Raw genomic sequence first — 19,940 nt, forward strand, 5'->3', positions numbered from 1 at the left:
CAGGGGAAGGAGAGGCACATCCCTCATTGACATTCACTGCCAGCCTCCAGCCACTGGGGAAGGTGGACGTGTTATTTATTTTATGCTGCAAGTCAACGGCACCCTAAGTCACTTAAGAGAGACTGTTAGGAAATTGATATGTCATACGGCATTGGTCCTGCTTTCCAGCTGTCAGCAATCATTCTGCTTTTGCTCTTTCATTTCTTTGTCCTAATAAAAAAAAAACCTTACTATCTGATTATTTTAGCACAGCCTCACCAATATTACAACTCAGCTTCCCGAGTCTGGGATGTAAGTTAAGATCCATTGCCGGATAATGATTGATGTTCTTCACCTGTAATAACTTGCGTTGTGAAGGGTCTACGGTGTGACTCAAATTAACCAAAACATAAGAGTCAGGCCAGTCCAGTGCAATCCAGCACCCCACTGAGAATCCATCTACAACTCACACGGCAAGAGTTATCACACATGGCAACCAGTCAGCTTGCTATAACGTGCCCTCCAGATTTATTCACACTCCCAATGAAATAGGAACTATAAACATCACATGTTAGAGTGTTATTGATAAGTCGCCTTGTGGAAAACAATAATAAAAATGTTATATTGTAAATGTAGTAGCGATGCATGGAGCCAAATCAGATTTGTCATAATAATTGAATTCCTAAAAGAATTAAATAAAAATCCAAATCTACAATAACATTATGAAGAACAGTGAAAGCCTCTAAAACTACAGCTATGCCTCACTGCATGATGATTGTTTATTTGCAAATATGTCGCTGCTATACGTTTAGAATGATTTTGTTTTGGTTGCCTGCCTGGGTCTTTCCAAATATGTTGCTCTGCGATCAACTCATTAGGCTGAATTTGGCACAGGCACAAGCTCGTGGAACTATTTCACATGTACAGTATGTATATTGCCATATTACATTTATAAATATGCAACATAAAGTATCAACAGCAACAAAAACACCCCAATAGAAGACACTGAAAATAATTGCCAGGCGAATTAAGAAAGGTACTGTACATCACTACTGTACAGTACAACTTCACTCACAGCATAGCTAAAAAAGATTAAATTAGTCTTTACATTATTTCTCTACTTAAAATGGACGTCCAAAGGCAATTCTATCCAGACAAATAGTTACAAATCCCTCTTCATACATGCCAAATCTCATAGTATACTACAGGAGGTGTCTTGCGAATGTAATCCATACTGGAGGAGAATTTATAAAATATTACCTAAAGTGGTGTGAATAAATGTGACCCTAAGGGATTCTGGAATTCAATTATTTCTGACAAATGTGACGTTCTTCTGTGCCAGGCCATTTTAAAACTCCATAACTTCCTTCCTTCTTCACTGCGTGTGCAGTGGTTTTGAATAAAAGACTAAAGATTTTTAGGATAACAGCATTCCTCATTTGTAAAGAGTAAAGGCACCTAGCCACTCAACTGACTTACTAATAATGTTGTCTAATTGGAGTCACTCATTTCCATTTAGTTAGACAGAAAATACATACAGTAGTAACCCCTACAAGTGCTGGTCCTCAGAAGGTAAACTGCCAAGGCTAGGCATAATTTTTAACTGTCCTTTTTGTCAATTAATAAGGCATGCTTCCCCTAACAATTAATGTATATTCTTAAAGAAACCAGCTTTTTGGAGGCTTCTCTGCCTCTGCATATCCTAGAGTTTACAGATTCCCAGTGTGTTGCTATTCAGATTGCCCAACATGGTACCACCATTAGGCATTTGTAAATGACATCATAATTGCTTAGAGACGCAACCAAGCATAATGTGAGGTTTTCTTGTGAATGCATCTAAAATCCTACAACACACAAAAAAACCAATATACTGCATATACAGTATGTATAAATACACACAAAACTGGGGAGCTGCTCATTCTGTTGCTAATGACGCCCCTAGAGGTATGTTTGACAGATAAATGCATGGCCTATCCATATCTCTTTAATTGCATTCAGCTGAAAGATGTTCTGCTTTTTAATGGCCAAATAAGAATAATCCTCCAGAGAGAGAACTCGGGCTGCTTCTCCACTGCAGAGAGAGCACTGTGACTGAAAGAAATCATTGCTCTAGGACTCACCCCTCATGTAGGCCAGTAAAAAACAGTGCATAGACTAAAATACTGCTGCATTAGAATGTATTTTACACTACATGTTATCAAAACCTACAATATAACATAAAAAATAAAAGTTTCAGGAATAACCCCTCAGGTCTAATCAAACTACAGTATCTATTAGATTCACACCAATTAAACTAATTTTAATAGCACTACAACGACACCATGTTAACATTCTGCAACAGCAAATCTAATGTTAATATACCATACTAATACCATAACATTGCCATGCTTATAAATCATTCACGCTCAATTAGTTTCATAAATGTTCAATACTGTAGCTTTATTTTACTATTAGTTTTAAAATCTTTACGTGAAAAAATTCTGGCTATGGTTCTATACCTCAACAATAATTCCAAAGTGTATAAGTCTGAAAGACAGAGGGAGAATCTAGTAAAGCAATTAAGTATGGGCACAATTCATAAATAATCATCACATAAATAAGAACATCACAGGTTCTCTCAAAAGGATGGGAGTCTTTCATTTTGTTCCATTGCATGGAATGTCACACTGTTTGATATTTCTTTTTGATTCTGCAGAGTATGTAATTCAGTATCACAGTATTCTGATTGTTATGAAACATCTGACGACACTATTCTGCTGTCAGAAAGAATCAGATAATACAACACACATGAATGTGCACTTGTACTTTTATGTAATAAAATGATGGCATTACTGACTGCAAATGGATGGCATCACTGATAAGATTAACGTTGCACAAAACCCTCACAATCTGCCTATGTGGAGGAATATACATCTTTATACTGCCATCATTAAGCAATAACTACAGGAATTGGTAGTTGTATTCATTTTTTTAATGTTTTAGGTATTGTATATCTTAGCAGAGAATATACCTTTCCTGAAATGTTTTTTAAATTTATTTCAGGGTATAATTGCCATCTCCCAATTGCTCTAAAAAATGCAGACATTACTGCAAACGATCGTTAAAAAATAGTAAATAATTTAAAAATTCCCCAAAGGAAAAAATTATCACTCAAAGGTTGCTTACATCCAGAGCTTCCTTGGATTTAATATAACAGTTTTCTCTTGTCATTTATCGCTGTCTTCAGCAGATATTAAGTGTCACTCAATTAACCTGCTGAAGACAGAAGAAAATAAAGAAAAGGTGACCATTCTCTCTCTGCCATGCAATACAAACATCAAGACAAACAAAAAGAAGAAAACAGCTGCTTTCTTCTAACATTAAATGCTGTCTTTGGAAAATACAAAATGCAAGCCTAACTCAGTATGATCCACGTACTGTATTTCTACAACCTTTCATTTCTTACCAGTGACATACTATGTGTAGACCTAAATACCTTACACTCAGCATTTTATTTCACCTTGAGACTTTGAATGACACACAGAATGCTAAAACCACATCCATACTCCACACAAGGAACCAAACATGATGCTAGAATACCTTTAGAAGAAATGGAGTCCTTAATACAGGAAAACGTATCTGTAGCAACAGAAAGCTTAGTCTGATAATTTGTAGAACATAATAAATTGAGAAAGACATTTGCAGTATACAACAAAATCAAAGGCAGTACAAAAATGGTTTCCGACTATTTTAAAACCTTATCCACATACTGCACCATTCAATTATATCTCGGCAAAAAAACATCTAATCCAACCTATACATCATGTTTTGTATTTTGTCTTCATTGTATCAGTACCAGTTTATGTTACTGCGTTTGGCTATATTTTGTGAACTTAAAAAAGGAGCTATTCGCACGGCATGCACTGCCTGTTCATGGGCTCCAATTTAAAAATGAAGTATTCTAAACACTCAAGCCAACGTGTTTTGAAAAAAAAAACTTTCCATATTGAAAATTCATAATTATTCTAATTATTTAAAAACATAAACGCTTAATTATGACAAGTAGCACACATTTGCTGTGGTAAACAAGCATGATGAGCATTACGCTAAGTTACATTACACTAACAGTGGAGGTCCCAACTACCTTTGAATACAGTTATGTTTTTGACTAAATCTGTATAGACTGAAAAACAGAGCTTTGGTTTTTCCCTACCTAAAGCATCGTGTGGACAGTAATGGCTCCTACTAAACATGCTACTGACATGTTTTACAGAGACTCAACACTAGTGGTAACATGAGGGGTTAGCAGCACTCACCATTTGAATGGGTTTCTTGCGCAGGTCCCTTTCGGTGACCAGTTTCTCCTGGTCTGTGACATACAGGCCCTTCTGTGCAAGGGCTTGAATGACAGCATCATGTCCTAATAGGGGCTTGGCGGCATCACTCTTCAGAATCAGGCTCCCAGCACGGCAATAGAGCTCTGCAGACAGGAGCAGGTTGACCACTGGGGGCTTGATGTGCTCCTGGTCGTACTGGTCTGTGTAGAACGGCTCTTTGAGGTCCTCTGGAACATTGTCTATAAAACAATTACAAGTCCACACATATTCAAACCAGAGCTGCTGTAGTATTACACACGTAAAAGAGTCCAAGCTGCTGTATAAACAGGTTAACACCTTTAGAAAATCTGAAAAGTAACTGGTGTGTTCTTTCTTCTGCCTCTAACTCTACTCATAAATTAAAATTGAATTCTAGGACTGAAATTTTGTATGGGAGAAAAAAATTCTGTATAAGCACTGCAAGTTGATACAGACACTATACTTTGCGCTTTTGATCTTGTTAATTTCCTGTGAAATGGAGAATGTACTAAATGTCCTAAGTTAAACCCACTTCCATTAATTCCATTCAATTAATATTTAAGAATGAACTAGTCAGAACAACCACCTTTCAAGATGATTTCTCAATATTGGCAAGGCCAGGCTAATCTCCTTATTGTTCACTGCACTGCAATGACTGCGCTGGTGACTGTGCACTGGTGACTTGCAAAAAAATGAAGCAGATCCCTTCCTTCTAATGAAACTGGTTTTATTTGGTAAATTTGACAAGATGGACAACACAATGTCCCATAGGACAGATACTTTTAACCAGAAGTGTGTGCAATGCTCTCATACCAGATATTCACCCCAATATTTCTAGGATTTAATTTTTCTAGGATACTGATCAGGTTTGTTGCTGTAGTAGCACTATTATTATCCCTGCATCTTGTGTGATGCTCTGACACAGTGCTCACGGCACAAATGAGCTCTATAAAATAAAAATTGAATTGAATGACTGATTGATAACAACAGAGTTCCTATGTAGTTTTTCCTATGTAGCATCTCAGATTATGTCAAGTAAAAAAATCAGTGCAAAGCCTTACAGCAGTACCAGTGATGAAAAAGGAGAAGGAGGATTTTAGCAGCAGGGATATTCAAAGAGGAATTCAAGTTTGTAAAGAGAAGAGGTGGTGGTTAGTTGTTTGGCCATGTGATCTAACTCACCCAGTAAAATGATGTCTTGAAAGTACTCCAACCAGAGCCAGAACACATTGTCTATAGATTATATTTTACGATAACTTAAGGCCAACTTGTATTGAAAACAATATGTACAGAAATGTCTCCAAAACAATAAACAAGAAGATAGCTGAATGCTTATATTTTTTCCTTTACCTGTAGTCAATATTGATAATTTAAAACTGAAATACAAAAAATGCCAATGTTACCTGTGAAATACTTCACTTTAGCTTATTTATAGCATACAAAATTAACTAATGTATTTAATAGTTACAGGATAAAAAAAACATTTTATTAATAAACATACAGTACATATTTTAGCATAATGAACATGGTAATTATGTTGTCATGGGAACTATAAGATGCCCCCTATCGATTTCTCTATGATTCCAGCATTTCCAGTTGCAGCTAAAATCCTTTCATTTCTGTTAAACAATTCTGCGTGCTTGTGACATTTCAATGACTTTCAACTCATTTCACATTTTTCACTATTCACAGTTTGCAGTTCAATTTTTGGAAAAACCTCAAAGCAGAGGGTATATAAAATATAAATATACCTGAAAAAAAATACAAGGGAAGAGACTCCTGTTATCAATCAGGAGTTTGCCAACAGCCTTTTAAATGTATAGATTATATCAAATCTCTATTGAATTGTGTTTTCGTCTTTTTGATGTCAACGAACGCACCATGATCATGATTAAATTTCCACATTTCTCTAAATCTTTTTTACAGTGAAAGTGGATGTTATATAGACCAAGGTGCTGCTAGTTTCAAACCACTCAAACATGGAGTGCTTGATCAGAAAATTACAACAGAAAGCACTGTAACCTCAATCTTAAAAGTAAACAGTTATGACAAATGATAAATAAAGGCCAGTGCTGTGAACTGCTTTACAGTACAAAAAGATATCTTTCGCATGCTATGTAAACAATGGGGAAAGGCGTTAGACGCTTGGACTACATTGTCAAAAATACGAGACTGTGAAAAAGGACATTTTAATATTTTCTCCTGATAGATATAAACTTTTGACTGGGATCTGAAACTAAAGGAAAAGTTTAATCTCATTACACCACTAAACAGCACACCTAATTTAAAAATCTAATCAGGATAGACATTTACTTTTATGCACAAATACCACTAAGTACAAGAAAGTTACACTGCAGGCGTGGCCACATTCCACACTGTGGGTGAAAGATTGCCTTATTCTTTGTACAGCAAAGGAAAAGAGTCCATCCTTTCAGTTTAACTGCAGACAGAATCCCGGTCAGCTTGGACTGTTAATGGTGCCTGTTTCCTCTCCATGTGATCAACAACTCAGTCTCACACAAGAGACTCCATACTGAACTTAAAGCTGCAGTGTGCTTTTCCAGTAGTGTTTCATGCAGTGTACATGCATACTGCAGTCTAGCAAAGGTTGGCCACTTTCTTACAATTAAAGACGTTTTTGCTTACTTTTCGCGAACTGTAATAGCACGAAAAGCTAGTTCGCCTCTTCCCAACTTCCCAATGAGACTAGTGGGATGTGTCAATACAATTGTTCTCTAAGAAAAGTGTGTGGCATTCCGTTGTTATATCCCTTGCTAACAAGTACTGACAAATGCAATAACATCAGGTAAAACAACCTATTACAGAGACTGAAACAGCTGGTAGTGTGTTTGTATGTAGGAAGGAGGGTGTCATGACATTTCAGCTGCTCAAGAAACACATGTTGTTTATTGTTTTATCTGTTTAAAGAAACTAATAAACATTAGTTCACTCTATTCATACCGTGGGTGACAAAGATTATAGTTGGATATGCAGTGCAGAGTATAACTGCAAAAGTTACTCTAACAAGAGTATCCTATAGAACTTGGCAAATAATAGATCACAGGGAATCTATCAAACAACAGTAACAGTGGTTGGTAATCAATAAAATGGAGCTGCTTTTTCATGGTCCCAATAAAGTATGAAAAGAGGAAGTCTGCTTATCTTAGAAAAGAGTCTTCACTTTGATTGCATGTTCCAACACAATGACTGCTGTAAATTTTATCCTATTTTAGTAAGCTTTTCTCAAGATCCAGCCTTCAACAGCTTGGCTAATCAAGTGTTAGGGGTAAGGTGCAGAATAATAGGTCTCAGTGGTGCAGTGTGCCTAAATGTGGTAGGATTGTCTGACAAAACTATATCAAGTTCAGCTACAAAAATAAACTTATTAATTATCAAATGATGGTGGGCTACCCAAGAAAATCAGAAAAATGCATACCAACTTATTTTAATAAGCATACTCACAATTAACAGAATTAAAATCCTGGTATGATAAGGCTCCTCAATACCTCTACACTGCAATTTGTTTTCTTGGCTACAAAATTAAAATAAGATCAATTTATAAAAAGGCAAAGCTCTTCCTATAAACGTTTTTTAAAACCATGCCTTAACAATGCTTTTAAGAGCTTCTGCACATTTGCAAGCATATAAATAAAACAACCGAAATACATCAGAAGAAATTCACTTATTTAATGAGCTGCAATTTCCATGTCGTCAGAAGCTCAGAGGGACTGGTGACGCACTGCTACAGAGCAAATCAAAGCAAAGTGGAGACAAAAGACATTCACTTTGTGCAGCAGCAAAGTGTATCTGTACCTTTGCTTGAATTCACAAAAAAATTGCTTTGTCAAGCAACGCTCTTCCTCTTTTGATGGCATCAAAAAAGGAAATAGCCAGGAAGTAAGTTTCACAGGAAAAGAGAATGTTTTGAAAATATAAACTGAACACTACTCTACATTATTTTAAAGCTTAACCTCAGGGTTTTTTTTTTATATTTTCGTTTTACCCAGGTCTAGTATAAAAGCTCTAGAATTCTACAGCGTGATTTACAAATCAGCTTTATTTTTCTGGAGATACTTTTCTGTATTTTCGACATACTGTATAAGAGGTAATTAAACAACTATTTAAATATGAAGGCCGAAATTCAATCCCATTGAACGGAGCATGTAGCTCAAAGCTAAAAGGTTTTCTTGAGAAATAAATAAAAACTAACTGAAGTCTAATTACAGCATCATAATTAAAGGCAATTTTTTCATGTTTGTAATGATTTTGATTCAATCATCAATAAAACATCTCAAATTTAAAATCTAAAGAACCTTAGTTAGAAAAATACAATAAAACACAATTAAATATGTTTCTGTAATTAATGCAATGAATTAACAGCTTACATGAATTAACAGCTAAGTATTTAGCTGCCAATCAGAAAGAACAATCATAAGCATACAGCTAGTCACGATTACTTCTGATGTGACTAGCAGTTAAGATACTCTATATAATATGCACTGAAAGTTTTAAAATACTAAAATATTTGGATATGCTACATTATGCTTGATGAATAAATGCAGCAATTGGAAATTTCCAAACAATACCACTATGCTGCATCTTCTGCAAAACTCAAATTCCATACACAGAACATATTTATCACCTCATTCTCCTAACCATTCCAGCATTTCGGGGCATACTAAAGTTGCAAACTAAAGGATCCATGGGCCATGAAGTTCCACAGAACTAATTCTGCTGTAGTAAAGACTGTTGTAATGCTGTAGAAACAAATGTTGCCTGTCTTGGTATTTATGTTATGTCACAGATGTTATGAAACAGCTCTCTCTACTTGTTTCTGAAATGAAGAATTTATAACAGCTGCTTTATAAACATTACAACAAGACTATTAGAGTATGCACATTAGTCATGAAAGAATATTTAAAAAGCAAGTAGTCATGAAGAATTTGACATTTTTGTATTAAAGATATTGCTGTGTTCATGACCTCCCTCCTTTCGTGCTAGCTGATCAAAAGTTGATTATGAAGATGAAGGAATCAAAATGGTCGTCTTTGCATAAGAATAATACCACAACACAGTACAGAATGTTCTACTGCCTAAGACCATAGTTTTCAACTAAAACACCAGAAGTGTTATCCCATTGTATGACTAAAACAGAGATTGATATAAACTACTGTGACCCTTCTTAGTTCAGGTTATAAAATGCAGGTTTAATGGTGTGGTAAATCTAAAGATCACATTTATCTTGTGATCTTGTGAAAGACATTCAAATATTACAATGCTTCGTTCTGGACTTGTAAGTTGCTCAATCTCACCTTATGGTTCAATAAGATCAAAATTGATGAGACATTTGAAGACTGTTACCCCTACATAATTATGGGGAATATGTGGACCACAGCTTCAGAGAACATAAGAAGTACTGTTTTGTTATTCTGTTTTTATGGAGATCGTAAAATGTAAAATTACATTATTTACTGATTAGTGGGATAAAACACTAATATTTCTTGAATATTGTATATTCAAGAAAGATAAAAGTCTTATAGTCCAATATAGACAAACTAATGACATACCCCAATCAGACATTCAATAAAAGAAAACTATAAACATATCAACCAAGTAGTGCCTCTTTTTAAAGTTTCTGAACTCCTATAAATAAGCTTATTTACTTAAAATGATAAAATGAGAGAAATACCTGATGATCAAATCATTAAAATGTATTTGCCGCAAGCATTAAGATACTGCTTTCTAACTGTCTCATTCAATGTGTGTCACTGTGCAATACTCAAGCAACATTAAAATTGGAACACAAAATACATCAGATGTATTCCTCAACATTCCACTGAGACATTTTGCATAAAAACTCAGTTCAAATGTTTTTTTTAAAGAAAAGTGTCTATAAAAAAGCATTTATTTTGAATTAATTCATTTGGCTGATCCTACTCCATAATGCCTCATCCAACATATCAGTAATAACCTGTTGTTTTGATCTATCCTGCTCTTTCCTAGACAATAATGGGTGTAAGAAAACAACCTTTTATTTCTGGGAAAGAAAAGAACATTTTTTTTTTCTCCAAGTATAAACAATTAGGAATTTGTAACAATATAAACATCTCACACTGTAATATTTAAGTCAAATAGTATTTAAACATAAAAGGGTAAGCAATGTTTTCAAATAAAAAAGGTCAAATTATTTTTAAATTTCTCAATTTATTTCACGACAAACTGCATAAAGAATGTTACAGTAACCCACTGAAAAAACACGCAATCTCGGTAAGATGATTTGAAACTTATTTTTTTTTTTCCTGCAGAGGACTGAATTGTTAATACCAGTGACAATTTGAAATAATTGTGATAACTGTGTACATGTCTGACTGGGAGGGGTTGCAAACGGAACGAGGGGTAGACACAATTGAGATAAAACTGACCTTGGCGTTGAAAAGTGGAAAAAGTGACCGGACTCTAATAATGAATCACGCTCTGATTCAGGATTTCTTTGCGGATGAATCCCTTGAAAATCGACTTTCCAGCTACAACGTGGCCCTATTTATAGAAACGTATTTGAATTCAAACGCTCAACGCTACATTTCTCTGGTCCACCTTGGAAACGAAGATTAAAGACAGAGGATCCTTCCCTGACATTTTCGATGGCAGCATCGTCGCAGATTAAGAATGACTCTGCTTTATGGATGTTACCTCCGTAAAGAAACGCTGAGATTTTTATTTTAAGTATACGCACAAACCAGTTTCCGTTATTCTTTCAGAAACAGTTGTGCCCTTAATAACCATTTTTTTTCCCTGTCAACATCAGAGGGGCTCCCTCTATACAACAGAGAGCTAAACCAACTTGATGGTAACCCTAAGTAAGATAGCTAATTCCTCATAATTATAAGGTAAGCAAGGCAGGAAAGGAGCCTAATTTTAGTGCAGTGTTAAAATGTATCTGTTCATTAAACATTACATTTCTAAGTGCAACGTATTTGCCATAGTGACAACTATTCGTTTTCATTTCTCGAAGGTCTCCATGGCGTGTAAGGATTAAGGTGAACCTTTTGGAATAGTGCTCATGTCAAGACAATCGTCCTTTTTTGGTTGACCGGCTGGTCGGCCGGCTATGGAAGACCAAAACGCAACAGTTATCACAGTTATGAGTTATCACGTATATCTCTTAAAACACACAGGGTGTGTGAAAATACGCTACAATGTTGGTACGTTGGGTACCTCCGCAGCGCGATTACAGAATTAACTATGGAATGTTTTGTATGCTATAAATTACCAGAATAACCGTATTATTTCCAATTGATTTAAAGTATTCAAATTGAAATAAAAATATTAAAATGTTGCAACTTTGAAACGAGCGAAATGAAAACTTGTTGACAACCCTTTGTAGTTTGATTTGTTTAAAAAATAAGCCTTATTAACCATAAATGGATTAGCATCGGTAGTGATGAAAAAGCTTGAAATTAATGTCACATATAATTCCGTGTTGCATTCTCCAACACGTCTAAATTAAATGAAGAAAAGACGCCACCTACCTGTCCCAAAGGCTTTGGCGACCAGCCATGTCAGACTACAAGCTATTTTAGCTCTGGTAAAATCGTAATGATCAAACGCTTTTATGGCTGGGACAATAAAAGTCTTTTTAATCTCCTTGCTGTCAGCTACATCACCCATACTAACACCTTGAAGCGTCGATACCCGTCTTCCGAAACCGATAACTAACTATCAAGCAATGGACGTGGATGACATCCTTCCAATGGAATTTAATGCACCAAATTTGACTTCGTTTGCTTTTTAAATTCCAGTTACTTCCCTCCTATCCAAACAACAGAAAATCAAATGTTTAGGCCTGTGTAGCTGTATAAATGGATTCTTCGGTTATATCTCCATCTGATTTTGCGTAGACGATCCGGTGAGCGAACCAAGGCAGCAGCAGTATATCCTTGTAATTTTCATCCCTTCTCTGGCATTGCCCTCTGGATTGTTGAGATTTAAGGAAAATTCGCAAAAAATCAGGAACAAATGGTCGGGTTAGGGAAATCAGGTTCCCATCCTACACGCGATGCACTTCGTCAGCACAGACATTTCTCTTTCATTTCCATGTTTTTTTTTCCCTTTGGCTTTTTACGTATCCTCTTTTCCTATTCAATCTGTCTTCCCCTGCTTGCTGCGGTTTTCCTGCCGCACTGTCTCTATTAGGGAGCGCGCCCAGTGCGCCTGCGCGGTCCGCCCAGCCACCGACAGAGGGTGGTTATTTCTCTCCGCTTCGTGCTAGGTTGGGCGCAATGTCTGCTCCTGTGAAAATCCATAGTGGGTGTGAAAACCCGAAGAGTATTTGAACTGGAGAATAACGATCTGTCAAATACTGTGAAACGCCTGTGCGAGGCTTCCGACTGTTGTGATACACACTGCCTTCCTTATTGCACGCATCTAACATTTTTTAATGCATGACCCAGTTTACCGGCTGTGTTTTGGATACAGTTCTTTTACACGCCGGTAGACTCACGAAGACAATAATGTTTTTGGCTAAGAGGAAATTGTTGCTTCAGCATGTTTTTCTACCACACTGATTCCAGAAATGAGTAGATTTAGTGCAGAAAAAAAACGGATCAACACCAACACCACCAACGATAATAAAATTACTATTGTGCACTAATGTAAAGCCTTATTATTATTATTATTATTATTATTATTATTACTATTGTTGTTGTTGAAAGCATCCAAAATGCAAAATATTTTAAACTATTGTCGTAGAAGAATAACTCTGACGTATTAACTGAGTTTTAGATCAAACATTTTTATTGTAAAAAAAGTCGAAATGTTTAATGTTTTGAAGGACGCCGTTAACAAATGTTTATTGGTCTACAAGCAAATACATCCTAAACCCTGCGACCTTATAAATAAAATATACGACATTAACATTGTAGAAACGTGACTACGTCAAAGAAAAAACGGAAAAAACAGCAACATGTTAACTTTTTTTCCATAGACAATCCAATATTTGCACATGGCTGTTTGCAGAAAAATAAAATACTGCATCTATCAGCGACACAAGCCATAGGAACTACCTTACCCAGAAAACAACGCGCCTAGACGTCAAGATTATGAGACACCTTTGCTTGGAAGTGAAGTAGCACATCGCTATAAAGCGAGATGAATTTTCTGTACTGTGGTATGTATTATAACGTAAGTACATTACTACAGTTTTATTTTTATGTAGGGTTGAATAGGCAAGACCCAGTTGTTTGCCTAGAATTGAGATTCGAGGTTTAAAAAAACGCATTTCTGAGAGAAAAAATAATTTATGAACAGAAATGTCTGCGATAGCTTTCTTCATAATGTAATAATCCTTTTAAAAATATGATATACATAGGCGGAGACTTTGTAATGCGAGACATTACTGAAAAATATGCAGATCTGTTTGAATTACATTATTCATTTTCTACTTCCTTGTTTATTAGTGTTCGGTTAAGTCAGTTAGATCGGATGCCAATTATATCTTGTAATGTGAGATACTGTTTGAAGCAGTAACGCATTACAAATTATAGAAAATGTTTTAATGACATTATCAGTTTTCGCGAAGGAGGGATATTTATTTTTCAAACGGTTTGTTTCTTAATTTTAAAAGTCCCCAGTGTAAAAGATGTTGCTGTTAGTGGTGTTGATAATAACTGGACATCGGATATGCTTTCATTTTACATTTAAGTTTTTTTTTGGGGTCAGATTCACTACTTTCAACACATTTTTCTGAAAGAAGCTACAAAGACCATTTAGGATTATTATCCGTTTAGGGAGAGTTTCAACTCGACATCCTTCTACCAGTTTTGCACCTAAGATGATACAGAATGATTTGAATAAATAACCCAATACTTTCACGTGTTCCTGTGCCAGCAGTGTAGTGTTTCTGAAGATAGTTGGCAATTTTTTTGTGATGTATGATGATTTGTATCACCCCTGTTCTGATTACACGTTGTTAATTATTATTAGTGTGATCCTAACGAAATGTTGACAATGTATTCTTTATTGTTTCAGAGGTAAAATGTTTGTTCCAAGATCTCTTAAGGTGAAAAGGCCGCCAGAGAGCTCCTGTCAAGCCCCAAAGAAATGTAAAACGAGTCCTGAAGAAGCACATGATGCTGGGAATGAGACGCTGGACTCTCCGATCCCTTTTCAGGGAATCACGCCTTGTGCCCCGGCTCTCACATACTCTGATAAGCAGGATCAAAGTAACGTGGAAAACCCAGAGGAGAAAAGCAAGAAAGACACAGCACCGAGGACTGAACACCAAGCTGAGCAAGAGGAAGAAGAGCCTGTGAAGTCTTTCAGAAACAGCCAAAGATGGCCAGAACCTGGGGAACCAGTTTGTGTTGTATGTGGTCGATATGGAGAGTATATCTGTGACACAACTGATAATGACGTATGCAGTTTGCAGTGCAAAGCGGAACATCTGGACCAGATGGGGGTGGAACCCGGGACAGATGTGGGTTGCGGCAATAAACCTGAAGAGGAAAAGGCTTTATTTTCGACATGTGTGGATGATGGGGACGATGGCGAAGGGGAGATTTGCTCTTACAGGGAAGATGCTTTTATTTCAAGTCTGACGGAGGAGCAAGTCATGAGACTGAAGCAAGAACTGGGCATCGTGGTGCAGGGGCAGGGGGTCTGTAGGCCTGTTATAGAGTTTGAACAGTGCAGCTTCCCTTCAGTCCTCAGTAGTAATCTGAAGAAGGCAGGGTATGAAGTGCCAACCCCTGTTCAGATGCAAATGGTTCCTGTTGGATTGGCAGGTCGAGATGCAATAGCTACTGCTGACACAGGCTCTGGAAAAACAGCCGCCTTCCTGCTTCCAGTTCTTGTACGCGCACTGGGGGAGGTAAATTGGAGTTCACTTGCGTGTAGGAAGGGGTGGGGTTGCTGATTAACTCCAGAGCTCCCTGAGTAATTACTAGGTTTGCTCTCTGAACTATGTTGCCTTTTATCTTTCATGGTGGATGTTTGAAAATACTCTTATTGCACACCAAAGTGTTCAACACATGGAGCTCGTTTGTATTTCAAGTTTTCGTTGTGAACTTTTCAACACAAAAATAATTAACCATTAAAGCAGATATAGCAGTTACAGTCTCAGAATTACAATTTTTTATTATTGCATTCGGCCTTTTGATCAGAAAGTGACTAGGATAATAGTAGTTGGTTTATAAAGAAGTTCAAAGTAGGAGGCAGGGAATAAAATTTGCACCGCATTGTGTCTGTTTTGTCAGTTATTGACAACAGCATGTGGTTTTGCATTTAGGTATTCCGTAGTAAGTTTCATAATTTAATTTTGTTCTTCACAAAGAAATTCTAATGACTACACATGAATGTGCTTTATGTTACTTGTAATATATGTCAATCAGAAAATTACATTTGTTTGCAAAGATGTAATTTTACAAAACTTACATACAATACTCTATGGGTTTAGTGTAACACTTGAAATGCTTAGCATTTAATATCTTTACACTCCTTCTTCATAACTGTTATTTTTTCTATCTGTAGTTAAGCCAACCTACTGAATTGCAATTGGTTCCTCTCTCCTGCTCCCTTGATGCAGTTTGAACTAATTCAAAAGCTCTGATCTATATTTGCCTGTGGCTGTACTAAATTCAGAAATTAGAACTACAGTATATTATGAAGTAAAAAGTACGCACACTAAAAGTTTGCATTAATGTGTCTCTTGATTAGTTTTACTGTGGAATATGTTTTTTTTTATTCTACCTGGGAATAAATGTGTCCATGGCTTTTATTCAACATAAGGTATATTACAAGTATGATATAAAATATGAATTTTTATCTTGAGTGATGCTTTTAATGTGTCTTTCCAGAGACAAGCATCCTCTGAATATGGTCCAAAAGCTCTCATCCTAACGCCTACCAGAGAGTTGGCAATACAGATCGAGAACCAGGCTAAAGAGCTTGTGATGGGTTTACCCAACATGAGAACAGCACTGCTAGTTGGAGGCATGCCTCTGCCTTCTCAGCTCCATAGGCTCAAGCAGAATATCAAGGTAAGGGGTTTGGGTGTGAAAGATTTCCCAAGGATTGCAGTTTTCCAGTGAATTCTCTGTTGCCTTTCTTTGTCAGCTTGTTTTTCCTGAATTGAAATAAACTTGTGGCTGTTTTGTTATCCCGTAGATTATAATTGCCACTCCAGGGAGACTCTTAGAGATTATGAAACAAAAGGCAGTCCAGCTCAGTGGAATAAAGATTGTAGTTGTTGACGAAGTAAGTACACGATGGCTGCTGACAGGAATTGAACTAGCTGCCGGAATGTTGAAGCTTGAAAAGTTAATCTATTATTTGATCTTTTTTTTTCAATCAGGCTGATACCATGTTAAAAATGGGGTTCCAGCAGCAAGTCCTGGATGTCTTAGAACAGGTCCCCGAAGACCATCAAACTCTGTTAGTTTCTGCCACAATTCCAGCTGGAATAGAGCAGCTAGCTAACCAACTTACACAGAATCCAGTCCGAATAACCATTGGAGATAAAAACCAGCCGTGCTCCAATGTCCGGCAGATAGTCTTATGGGTGGAAGAACCTTCAAAGAAAAAGAAATTATTTGAAATTCTGAATGTACGTTTCCATTTCTTTTACTGTTAACCGGGTGAGCTCTTGTTGTTTGACAGTTAACATCTTTACAGCTTCCCTTCATTTACAATATGTAAAATGGTCAAAATGAATTTTAAAGAAACAAAACATTAGAGGTTGTAATAATTTTAAATCCTGCATTTCCCTTATAATTTTTTTTATTTAAGTGAAAATGTCTTATATGAATATTTTATATATGGTAGTTATTTATTAATGTGATTCCTTGTTCATAATGTGGAGCATGCAGTTCACAAAGTGGAAAATCCTGCTGGTCAGAAGGAAAATGCACTAGACCATATTTAGCAGATGTGAGATTTCTCCCCCTCAAAAGGAAATGGGTGGGACCAGCAACTCAGTAAAACTTCTCCATGGAGCTTATCCAAGAGCCAAAAAAATAGTACATACACTGTGACGGTGGTGCAGGAAATTAGCTATTAATATAAGCATTATAAGACACAAATTCTTTAGCTAATCACTGTGTTTTTGACTACATTATACACGGTAAGTAATACTGTACCTGTTGATACTAAAATTCCTAGATTAAATGTCTTCTTTTTTTAATTCATGTCATATGTACAACATATTTTAAACAACCAAACAAATAAATGTTTTACCTTTAAACATAAACTGAATTGTACAAAGTGTATATTTGTGGACAAAATATGGATTTTTAAAATCCCTTAAAGCGTTAAGTGACATGATGGATTCTTTAAACCACAGGACAGGAAGCTGTACCTGCCTCCAGTGCTGGTGTTTGTGGACTGCAAACTTGGAGCAGACCTGCTGTGTGAAGCAGTGCATAAGGTTTTAGCTCTGAATACAGTGTCGATTCATTCTGACAAACCCCAGTGCGAGAGGAACAGTATTTTACAGGTGAGTACCAGTTTTAGATGTCTACCGTGAAGATTTATTTTCCACAGGGATCCAATTATGTCAGATGCCTGTGCACTTTTGTGAATGAAATGTGGTGGAAATGAGTGTAGTGGGCATTGCTGCCTCATGGAGCTGTGACCCTGGGTTCCAGCCCTGTATGTTCAGCATGGGTTCCTCTGGGTGCTCCAGTTTACTCCCATGGTCCAAAAACATACTGGAACATACTAGAACATTCTCAGAGGCCCAAAGTGTCTCGCACTGTCTCAGAGGCATAAAGTTAAAAATGTGTGTTGTGTGTTTTCCATCATATTTGTCTCCCGCTTCAACACATCTTCCTGAAGATTACTGTAGTAATCTTTTACTGTAGATAATCTTTACTAACTGTGGGGATCTCATTTACTCTATGCAATATGGATCTTGACTTTTTTTTTTGCATACTTCAAACAGGGTTTGCTTCAGGGAGATTATGAAGTGGTGGTCAGCACTGGAGTACTGGGCAGAGGACTTGACCTTGTTAATGTCAAGCTGGTGGTAAATTTCGACATGCCTTCCAGTATGGATGAATATGTTCATCAGGTAACAGACTGTAAATTAATTTAATGTTTTTTTTTGTCATGCTGCAAGTGTTCACTGGGTTCAGGAATTTTAATATGCACATTACTATACCTGTCAACTAATAGAGAATGATCAATTTTGATTAGCACTAAATGATTGATCAGAGTATTATATTTTTTTGCCATACTGCTTGTGGTTGTAGAACAACATTATGTCTCTCATCTTCAACATCCATGCATTTCTTTAGCAAATCCCCAGGCCTTTAAGAGGTAGGACACTCACAAGTGCACCTTAGTTTTGGAATATATTATTTTACAAGTGGATTTCTCTTTTAAGGTGGGGCGAGCAGGAAGATTGGGTCACAGAGGAACTGCCATTACTTTTGTGAACAACAACAACAAGCGACTGTTCCTTGATTTGGTGAATAGAGTGAAGCCAACGGGCTCCCTGCTCCCTGCACAACTCCTCAATTCGCCACACCTTCATGAGCAGCGGAAGAAGCAGAATCAGAGAAAAAAACAGGGTGAAGAAACCATTGTCACAAAGGATAACCTGATCGACATTATCAGAAGACATGACAGACGCACTGCTAAGAAATAACTGAAAGATCTTTCAATGATGCATTTTTGCCAGACATGAAAAATAATAAAATGGTTGTGTACCCACATAATTTAACATATAATTCTTTGCTTTTGCACAAGAAAGGTATCTGGAATTCTTCAGCAGGATTAGTGGGTGGACAACAGGATCGAGATACAAAGTACTAGTTTGCCAACTGTCCTTGAAAGGAACAAAACACTTTTTCCTGAAACATTTATGAAAAAGACAAACTGAACTGCTAACAAAGCATTGATAATATGTTATTAAATCCTTCAAATGATGTATTTCCTATATATCCTATGTATTTGTAGCATGAGTTTAAGAACTGCTTTTTATGGTGTTGGTGACATTAATTCATCGAATGACGCTACACCTGATTATATTTTTATAGCTAAGACGGTACTGAGAGTAAGAGTTAGTGTTTTGTACTGTTCTCTTGTTTATAATCTTAAAAACTATATAGTTGCTACTACGTTTTCCTAAATGCCTGAAGCCGAATAGAATATTTTTGCACAAACGCTGAGAATCATGCCATCTAGCAGAAGACTAGTATTACTGCATTGACTAAAATAATGTGGAAATACTTATGGAACAAAAGTGACCTCTGGCGGATAGTGGATAAAGCAACCGTCAAAGGTACCCTCGAAATACAAATGGCAATGTGGAAAGAGATTATTACATTTTTATGCAGTTTTGTTACAAGTTGTCAAGTTGTTATAATGATTCCACCCTTCGGTGTCTTCTGGTTAAAATAATTTAACTGTAACGGTAATAATTTTACTTTTGCGAATAAAAAATGCACAGTAATTTAAGAGACATTTGTTGATGTGTGATTTAATTAATGCTGTAAACTGTAGATTTATTTGCAATTGTTTCAGTCATATTCTTTATTTATCGTCGTCTTATGTGAGTCAGTGGTCTAGTCTTTGGGGCGGGTTGTATAGTGTTATGGTTACGGTGGGAAAACAACCTTTCCTGAAACT

At 36.4% G+C, this 19,940-nt stretch overlaps 2 protein-coding genes across 10 annotated transcripts in view; one reads left to right on the forward strand and one right to left on the reverse strand.

Annotated features, from left to right (window-relative positions):
• Positions 1-12,525, reverse strand: part of camsap2a (calmodulin regulated spectrin-associated protein family, member 2a) — a 51,041-nt gene extending 38,516 nt beyond the window's left edge. For 5 of the 9 annotated variants that reach the window (XM_088598410.1, XM_088598411.1, XM_088598407.1 and 2 more), the window contains exons 1-2: positions 11,843-12,524; positions 4,275-4,534 (exon numbers count right to left, since the gene is read on the reverse strand). In XM_088598410.1, coding sequence (XP_088454536.1) covers positions 4,275-4,534; positions 11,843-11,981 — 399 coding nt within the window. In that variant the 5' untranslated portion in view covers positions 11,982-12,524. Of the gene's footprint in view, positions 1-4,274; positions 4,535-11,842 lie in introns of all 9 variants that reach the window. The other 4 variants (XM_088598406.1, XM_088598405.1, XM_088598403.1 and 1 more) reach the window with 1 other exon arrangement.
• ddx59 (DEAD (Asp-Glu-Ala-Asp) box polypeptide 59) lies at positions 10,830-19,773 on the forward strand. Its single transcript, XM_088598412.1, has 9 exons — positions 10,830-11,200; positions 13,297-13,493; positions 14,340-15,180; positions 16,166-16,348; positions 16,476-16,565; positions 16,663-16,914; positions 17,650-17,802; positions 18,250-18,378; positions 18,694-19,773. The coding sequence occupies exons 3-9, from the start codon at positions 14,347-14,349 to the stop codon at positions 18,955-18,957; spliced, it is 1,905 nt and encodes a 634-aa protein (XP_088454538.1). The 5' UTR covers positions 10,830-11,200; positions 13,297-13,493; positions 14,340-14,346; the 3' UTR covers positions 18,958-19,773.
• The last annotated feature ends 167 nt before the right edge of the window (positions 19,774-19,940 follow it).

This window comes from Lepisosteus platostomus, chromosome 11, assembly GCF_059453375.1.
Source record: "Lepisosteus platostomus isolate fLepPlt1 chromosome 11, fLepPlt1.hap1, whole genome shotgun sequence".
In the NCBI taxonomy this organism is placed as follows: domain Eukaryota; kingdom Metazoa; phylum Chordata; class Actinopteri; order Semionotiformes; family Lepisosteidae; genus Lepisosteus; species Lepisosteus platostomus.

Bases quoted from the DNA above. Each gene is read 5' to 3' on its own strand.
- ddx59 (XM_088598412.1), top strand. From the start codon at position 14,347: ATGTTTGTTCCAAGATCTCTTAAGGTGAAAAGGCCGCCAGAGAGCTCC. The intron at 17,803-18,249 runs GTGAGTACCAGT...TACTTCAAACAG, and splicing joins AGAGGAACAGTATTTTACAG to GGTTTGCTTCAGGGAGATTA. The intron at 18,379-18,693 runs GTAACAGACTGT...TTCTCTTTTAAG, and splicing joins TGGATGAATATGTTCATCAG to GTGGGGCGAGCAGGAAGATT.